Genomic DNA, 9,054 nt, shown 5'->3' with positions numbered 1-9,054 from the left:
AGGTCCTGGATTGTGAGAGGGTGCCAGCCAGGCTGAGGGACTACCCCCCTGTGCATGAATTTCATGCACCAGGCCTCTAGATTTATTATAAGTTCAATTGGCACAATGCTCACTGAAGATACAATTCACTTTTACACAGACTTATAAACAGAAAAAATACATTGACTCACAAAAATATGGCACTTCAATAACAAATTTAAACAAAGGATTTCCAAATAGAATACAGGTTATTTATTTCAATAATTAAAGACAGTTCATGTATGTGCACTTTATCAGGTATACACATTTTAATTGTATATTATGTTTAAGGCCAATAGGATCTATGGCTAATTGCTCATTTGGTTCTTTAAAAAAAACACATCAGAAACATACAAAATTGTCTTCTTTTTAACTATACAAGCAGACCATATAAAATGTTCCCTGATATGTAAATGTAAAAATATGATTTACTCCACTGACATCTTATGGCAACTTGAGAAGGTACTACTGTGAGCATGACTCTGCCCTTGAAGTGTCTGAATCTTTCCTCACCAGAATATACAATTCAAATGCATAGGACACAATGGCTTCTTTAGGATTTAAAAGAAGTTCTCATTTTAAGGACAGAAATACATAACATCTTAGTAACCACAGCTAAGTTTTTTAAGGGAGTTGTGGCAAAAACAAACAAACAAAAAACAACAACAGGATAGGTACTCAACAAAAAGCCATTTGAAAATAATCATGTAAAAGCAATTACTTTCCAATAAAGTTGTATTTTTCTAATTACAGTTTGCCAAACATTTGCTACCACAACATACATTTACACAACATATGTAAATCCATTTATTTAAATTATAATGTATTATTCTCTAAATAGTTAATAAACTTTTTGGAAATTTTAATCTATTTAAACCACTTTAATAAATAAGAATTGTCCCCTTTGACCTTTATAAACTGCCACAAAGCACATTTTAAAACCATCTTTAATTGGGTATAAAGACACTTTGGCAATGTAGAAGAATATGGACCTTGGCAAGACCCAGCAAATACAGATGCCCCTGATCTCAGTGAAAAATACAGGCTGTAGAACACTTTATTTTTCTTATATTGAGCTACAGTACAAATGTAACCTCTTACATATAAACATCTATCATCCAGTAAATAGCAAAAGGACATTACATAATTAACGATTAATTCCTTCAATTCCGCCAATGTAAAAATAAAACAAGTTGCAAAGATCAACAATTCAGAGCCTGATGGTGAAGACGGAAGATTGGTAGTTCACATGCCAATTGAAAGTGTGTTCTGAGGATACCAGACCAACATTATAAATATGAAGAAAAAGAAACTAAATATTACAAACAACTTAGCATAAGCACCAGCTATGTTCAGATGTGGCCAGCGTGTAGGCCAAGTATAAATGCTAAGGTCACAGTGAACTAGAGCCACGACAATCTAGTTCTCTGTCCCTCTATCAAACCTTAAGAGCACTGGCAATACAGCAGCCGCACTGGGCATTGAGCCCCACTTCAGTTGCTCCTGCCATATGAAGCCCCCCTACCCTCAGCCCCAATCCTGTTTCCACAAACAAGAATCACAGCCATTACATAATTGATTGATCCAGTTTATCCAGGGTCTATAGATATGGCCATAATTTGTCCAATATTCATTTTAAAGGGAATGCTTACATGAATTAATATTTGAGGACACTAAACCCGATGTTTGTGCATATTCTTGTTTAATATTCAAGGGGTTTAGATGGCGTTTTAGAAGTTCACCTACAGTACAAGTAGGATATTTTCATTTGGGTTAAAGACTGATGGTTTTATAATTGCCTCTAAGATCTCGAATGTGAGACACTGGGCCGATCTATGTTAAAGCAGGTGACGATATCTTCAGTCATTCTTCACAATAAATACACTCTTCTGTGGCTACAAAATCCCGAATCCTGGAATGATCTACTGCCATAGGCTAAGTAAGGTTTTATAAGGCACTTTTGGCTATGTGCAATATTCCTCCTAACGGTCAGACTGAATCTTAAAGAAATGTTTGAAAAGCTGCGGCAAATTGATTTAAAAACTGGATGCTTTATTGATTGGTCTCATCGGGGTAGTGAGAAGGGCCTGCACACAATGCCCGCTGCTCTCTCTGTGCCGTGTGCACCCACAGAGGAGATGGCAGACACGGGCCACTCAAATCACTGTGGCGCTCACTTGACTTTTCAGCAGCCACAGGCCCCCTTCGGCTTTCCTTCACTTAGCTGGTCTGCAGAGGGGTGGTCACTGGGCCGCACCACGCCTTCAGGAATCCAGGACTTGTCCACACACCGCTCCATCCGCTTCATTATCAGGTCCAGGAGCGTCTCGATCGCTTCGCTTATGTTTGTCCCGTTGGCAGCGCTCGTTTCAAAGTAGGGGATTCTGGAAGACAGAGACAACTCAGAAAATGACTCGCAGAGGGAAAGGACAGTGGGCTTTGCCCTTGATAATTCAACTTATAAAATAGAGTACACATGTGCCAGGCAACAAAAGCATTTTACTGCCCCGGCCGGTGTGGCTCAGTGGATAGAGCATTGGCTTGCAGACTGAGGGTGCTGGGTTCAATTCCCGTCAAGGGCACAGACCTGGGTTGCAGGCTCAATCCTCGGCCCTGGCTGGGGCACAAGCGTGAGATAACCAATTGATGTGTCTCTCTCACATTGATGTTTCTCTCTCTGTGTCTCTCCCCATCCTCCCTCCCTTCCACTCTAAAAATCAATGGGAAAATATCCTCAGGTGAGAATTAACAAAACAAAACATACTATAGGGCACATTTTTACTACTATAGGGCACATTAAAAAGTGAAAAAGACTGTCCTGGATAGTGTGGCTCATTGCTTGGACCTCGTCCCATACACCAAAAGGTTGTCCATTCAATTTCCCATCAGGGCACATGCTGGGTTGCAGGCTCAACCCCAGACCCCTCATAGGGGGCATGCAGGAGGCAGCCATGGATTCTCTCTCTCTCTCTCTCTCTCTCTCTCTCTCTCTCTCTCTCTCTCTCTCTCGTCTCCTCTCCCCCTCTCCCTCTTCCTTCCTAAAAATCAATAAAAATATTTTAAGTTAAAAAAAATCAAATAATTAACACTGCATTCCTAATAAAGATGTAATACTTCTGAAAGTTTTTATTCCCATTTTACAAATATTAAACTGTGGCCCAGAAAGACGAAGTAACTTGCCCCATTTCACAATGCTAGAAAGGAACAGAGCTGGTAGTGGGATCCACAGCTGTTTGATTCCAGTAACCAACTTAGTCATAGGCTCTACTTGTTCCAAACTTACATACATTACACGGGGATTTCCAGAACAGGTAAATCTCTTTTACTTGCTGCACATTGGGGAGCGGGGGTGGGGGGGGGGGGGAGGCGGGGAGAGACTGCATTAGAGAGAAATGAGAGGTCACTGGCTGTGTCTATCAAACGCTTTACTGCCTGTCAACTCCAGATGGTATTCCTGCACCAGCCACTTGCAGACATTCTGAATTTTGCATCTCAGAATTCCTCAAGGGTATCTATCTTAAGTGTGCTTATTTTGTTATCCGAAGGCCTGTGGTATATGTATAATTTTTAAAGTAACTCACAAAGCATTATTTCAAAACTATAAGGCTTCTTTTCACATAATCTCCTGGTGGCCACCCTTTATCCATTTGAATTAATCTTTACCACAGAATTAATCAACTGCCAAATTCTTCCTGCTTCTTAATAAAGCCATGAAGATAAAAATCTAATTGTATTTCCTCAAACTGTTGATTTCATTTCTACCACTTAGTAAGGAATCTGACCAAAACGATGTCTGATGTAAAAAACTCCGAAAGAAAATTGTTTTAGCACCTCAGAGAGTCCTACAACTGAATTCAGTAAAATATTTCTTACATTTATAGGGACTTTAAAATCGCCCACTGTTACTTTTCTTAAAGAATGTCTTTGTTTTCCTGTGTTCTCCTAGCATCCTAAGGCTACATTAATGACTCTGATTACAATTTCAGTTACTCTTGTATTCTTTCCTGGCCAGAAGCAGCTTCCACATGAGAACTTTGACAGTTTTGTTTTAAAACCTTCTTTGTGCTTTTACAGATGTTTGCAGAACTGTTCTGCTTCTTATGTCACTACAAGTAGGTTAGGGTGTTCATGTGTAGGGATAGAAGGCTATTTCTCCATTGTGATTCCCCAAAGTGCTATCTTACTGCACATTTCCTATAGGAGCTATAACTTGACCTCGGCAATTCTCTCCTGTTCTAGTATAGCTTCTAAAAACTGAGTAAGAAACTACAATTTCATTTGAGTATTTCTCTACCCATCTCTAAATTTTGCAAGACATGGTTGCTGCAATGATTCTCCCATGCCCACATTGATAGCCCTTCAGATGCTGACTCTAAAATATCTTGATCAGAGAAGGGTCTACCAGGAAAATGACATGGTCTTAGTGGTTTTTAAACCACTGCTTATCTACCACTTTCGTTACTGTCAGTCTTTTTTCCTCCCTCTTTATCTGTCACCTTATCCACAAAATGAAGATAATACATATTTTCTAACCCCCGGGTCTCATGCGGTATTTGATTACCAAGTGTTAAGAGAGCACCCTTTATGTGGACTCAATAAATAATTATTCACCAAGTACCTATGATGTTATTGAACTAAGTCCGAGGGAGAGTTTGTGATGTTGCCATTGTTACAGAAATTGAATTTGGGATTGAGAGGTCTCAAAACTTAAATACTTACATTTTCTTCTTAATTATGCCCATGAAGAGTCATTTAATGTCCACAGAACATTTCTTATACTTAAGGGGAAGCTACTGCGATTTAGAAATATACTGTTTCATGGAAAGGCAGCTGAAAAATGATTCCCTCCCTCCAAGAATAATAGACTGAAATTGAAAATATAAAAAAAAGTAGTTGAGTAGTAAACTTCTTGTAAATACTAGTCATGATAATGTACATCTAATTTTTAAAATTTGCACAAATCTATAATAATAAAAGCATAATATGCTAATTAGACTGGGCAGCTGAACACCTTCCAGACGACCTTCCAGATAAAGCCAGGGCTGCGAGGGCCAAGTCCCTTGCATGAATTTCGTGCATCGGACTTCTAGTTCAGTTATAAATATCTTTCCAGCTCTAGCCTCCTCACATTCACAGAATGTCTCAATGGATTCTCCTTAAACTCTTTCTACTTTCCATAGTTTCTTCCCTTTCAGCTCCTGAAAATTACCTCACAGTCACTTTGAAGGCATAAATGAGAAAACATAGTTGAAAGTACTTTTAAAAACTATAAAACCTAGGTGTAGAAATTACAGACAATTTGGACAATGGTCAAAAGCCATAACCTCTAGAGTCAGGCTTCCTGGAGACAAATCTAGTAACACTTGTTACCAACCGTGTAACACAGGCAAGCTATTCATCTCTGTGCCTCAGCTGCTTCATCTGTAAAACTAGATAATATCAGGATCTTCTTATAAGGATTAAGTGAGTTGACTTTAAAGCACTTACTATAATAATAATAGTAGTAGTAATTAGCTACCCTTTTTTCTCCAAAATATAAGGGTATCTGGTATGAAGAATGAGCCAATCAGCTGCAACCTTATCATGCGATGTGACCAAGATGCAACTTTTTTATATGACCTGTAGATTTATGGTTCAAGGCAGGGCATTCATACCGGATGGCTACTGCTGTGTTGGGCGGTTGTCGTTTTTTAAATTTGACAATCTACAGGAAAAGAGGTCAGTGCCCTTGACTAAATTTGATATCTGGGACCAGGCCTTCCTGCATCAGGATGGCTCACTCAGACTTACCTGTCCCAGCCAACGTGCTCCAGAGCATTTGCCTCCCTTTACTCCTCAAACACCTCATTCCCCCAAGTGGCCATCACTAAATGCTGACAGAAAATGGACCTTGCTTTATTGATTAATATAAATGACGGATGCCTCTAGCAGCGCTGTGAACTATTGTCTAATGTTTACTAACTTCAGCAAATATTTGATTGGTAATATTTCAGGGTATATGAGTTAAGATGTATATTTCAAGTCTCTCATATTAAAATATGTACAAGATTAACAAGATGTAGTTTAGATTTAAAACCCCAAATTCAAGTAACAAACTTACACCCTTCAATTAAAAGTACACTTTCCTGCCCTTTGTGAACTTCCAGGTCATGTGACCAGGAGTCAGGTTAACAACCTGAAAATCTTTTAGACTGATCATTCGAGTCTTCTGAGCAATTAGGGCAACGCGGGTTTTGTTTCTACGGGAATAAAATACTAGAGCTCACTCCTCTCCACTCTCAGCTCTTTGAACTGCCAGACAAGAAGCAAACCAGAGGAGATCCATAGAGAAGACCCTGAAGTAAGACTTTCCTTCCATAATAAAATGATGCCTCAGAGACAGAAATGTGCCTTGTGCTCACATTTGAAAGCTGGACTTCTCATCTTGTCTTAAGGGCATAGAAAGTTTAGTTGATGGAGTTAATAACATTTTTATGTGCATATCTTCTTGGTGTTGACTTTTAGAAGGCATTTGAGGTGCTTAATCTGAACACTTCCCTGTATCTGTAAAGAGGAGTAACCGTGGCTCATGGGTCATGGTAAGGAGGCAATAAGATAATACATGTAAAGGGCTTAGCACAAGCCTAACGTCCAGCAAACGCTCCATAAAAGTTCATCTAATGAGGTTTTCTCTAAAAATTATGTTCTGTTTTTCCTAAAATATGGTAGGCAAAAGTTTATTAAATTCAAGAGGATCAGTTCTTTTAAAAAAAAAAAAAAAAGAAAGAAAGGATAGTATTGTTCCTTCTCTCCACATGGTGGCGCTAATATAGCATTACCAGGGAACAGTATCTCCAAACCTTTGGGACAAAAATCTGTGCAGCTAATGGTGATATCAATCTGTAAATGACCATTCAATGGCCATTTGGAACACATGCAGAATACCAATCCAGTGTGCTTTTAAAAAATACATGAATCACAAATTTAAAAATGAAATGAAATGAAATGAAATGAAATGAAATGAAATGAAATGAAATGAAATGAAATGGCAAACAGCTTCAGATCAATGAGGAGCATCATCACTTGCCGGTTTTCACTAAGATACCTATATCCCTAGCTCATGCCATAGATTAAGACCCACATCTAACTGGTTGCTTTCCTATTATTTATTTCCAAAAAAACTAGAAGATTCAAGTTTCCAGTCAGAATTTTTCAGAAATAAAAGCAAGTGCATTTGATAATTCTCCCAAATGGTTCTAGATATTTGGCTCACATGTGGATCAGAAATTATGAAGAAATTTTTCACTAAAGTAGGAAATAAAGTCTCATACTTTTCATAATCTTTTGGATGCTAAATGAATAAGCTAGTATAGTCAGGAAGCAATTTTCAACCTTTCTCATCTCATGGCACATGTAAACTAATTACTAAAATTCTGTGGCACACTAAAAAACGTATTTTTTGCCGATCTGACAAAAATAAGTATAATTTTTACTAATTTACCAAAAAAAGATAGTAATTACCTACCCTTTTTACTCCAAAGGGATTTTTTAAATTATTTTTTTTTTGTTTTAAATATGTTTTTATTGATTTCGGAGAGGAAGGAAGAGGGAGAGATATAAACATCAATGATGAAAGAGAATCATCAATCAGCTGCCTCCCACACACCTCCTACTGGGGATTGAGCCCACAACTCAGGCATGTGCCCTGAATGGGAATCAAACCATGGGTCATAGGTCAATGTTCAACCACTGAACCATAACAGTCGGGCTCCAAAACGATTTAAAAAAAAAAAAAAAATCAGGTGCCTATACTTGTATATAAAGATTTCTGGTACCAAGAATTAACCAATCAGATGAAACTTTATTAGGCAATGTAACCAATTAGATGCAACTCTATTATATGACATATTTATGGCGCAAGACAGGACATTCACACAGAATGGCTATTGTTGTGTTGGCTGTTGTCCTTTTTTATTTGACAATCTAGGGGGAAAGAGGTCAGTGCTCCTAACTAAATTGTCAGGTATTGCATGTTTTAAATTCTTGCGGCACACCAGTTGAAAATCGCTGCAGTAAAGGGCTGAAGTATGAACTGTCCAGCCTGGGAGATTGTGCCAAATGAGCTCTAAATCCGGTACTGACTTGTGTGGGGCTCTGGAAATTGTCTTATGTGTTTAGTTGCAGCTGATGTATGTGGTTTTAAAACATGCCCAATGATACATCATTAATTTATTTCTCAAATAAAGGAAGGATGTCATCCAATTAGCAAAGCATCGAACTACCAGAGATCAAGCTATTCATACCCCATTTCCTCTAGTTCAGGCTAGATAGACACAGAGTGTTCTGCTGAGCTAAACCGCTTGAAATTCCAGAAATGGTCTGTACTCATATTATTAATGTGGTAAATAAATGTTTTTAAAGTCATCCTTCATTCCAGAAATTCTTGAGCACCTTCCTCATCAATAGCCAACAGCCTTCAGTGGGAAAACAAGTTGTTTTAACTTTGCAGCCCCTAAAAGTGTAAACCTTAAAAGTTCCTATCACACACTAAAAAAAAAATTGTAGCTATATGTGGTGATGAGTGTTAACTACACTTATTTTGGTAATAATTTTGCAATATACATACACACATCAAATCATTAAAACTAACACAGCATTATATGTCAATTATCTCAATGTTTAAACATTTGCTGCCTATTTCTTGGCACAGCACATGAAATATGTACATTCAATTATCATGCTCTCATCGCATTCACAATTTTATTTATTATCCTCAACTCTGAATCAAGGACAAAGTCTTCTAACGACCACCGACTGTCCTCTGTAAGTAAAGCAGAGTGCGGGAGGGAATTTAGGGGCAAGCAGAGTAAAGTCCTTGCGTGCCCACTGAGGCTGGTGCTCCCTCCGTACCAACCCTAGTGTCCCTCCCAATCTATATCACAGCTGGTGCAATTAACTGTGAGAAAAAAAAACAAAACCTTTTTCTTTTTAGCATAGCTTTTCCAATGTGAAGTCATTGAGCACGTTACCCTCACCCATGCATGGCATCAGTAGACA

General features: G+C 38.3%; 1 protein-coding gene across 3 annotated transcripts in view; it reads right to left on the bottom strand.

The window, feature by feature from the left end:
• Nucleotides 1–211: 211 nt before the first annotated feature.
• Nucleotides 212–9,054, bottom strand: part of RAB27A (RAB27A, member RAS oncogene family) — a 74,932-nt gene continuing 66,089 nt past the window's right edge. For all 3 annotated transcript variants that reach the window (XM_080667617.1, XM_080667619.1, XM_080667618.1), the window contains one exon: nucleotides 212–2,402. In XM_080667617.1, coding sequence (XP_080523743.1) covers nucleotides 2,204–2,402 — 199 coding nt within the window. In that variant the 3' untranslated portion in view covers nucleotides 212–2,203. The remainder of the gene's footprint in view (nucleotides 2,403–9,054) is intronic.

The sequence above is a fragment of the Plecotus auritus genome, assembly GCF_963455305.1.
Source record: "Plecotus auritus genome assembly, chromosome: 1".
Classification (NCBI taxonomy): domain Eukaryota; kingdom Metazoa; phylum Chordata; class Mammalia; order Chiroptera; family Vespertilionidae; genus Plecotus; species Plecotus auritus.
This window is presented reverse-complemented; position numbering and strand designations above follow the sequence as displayed.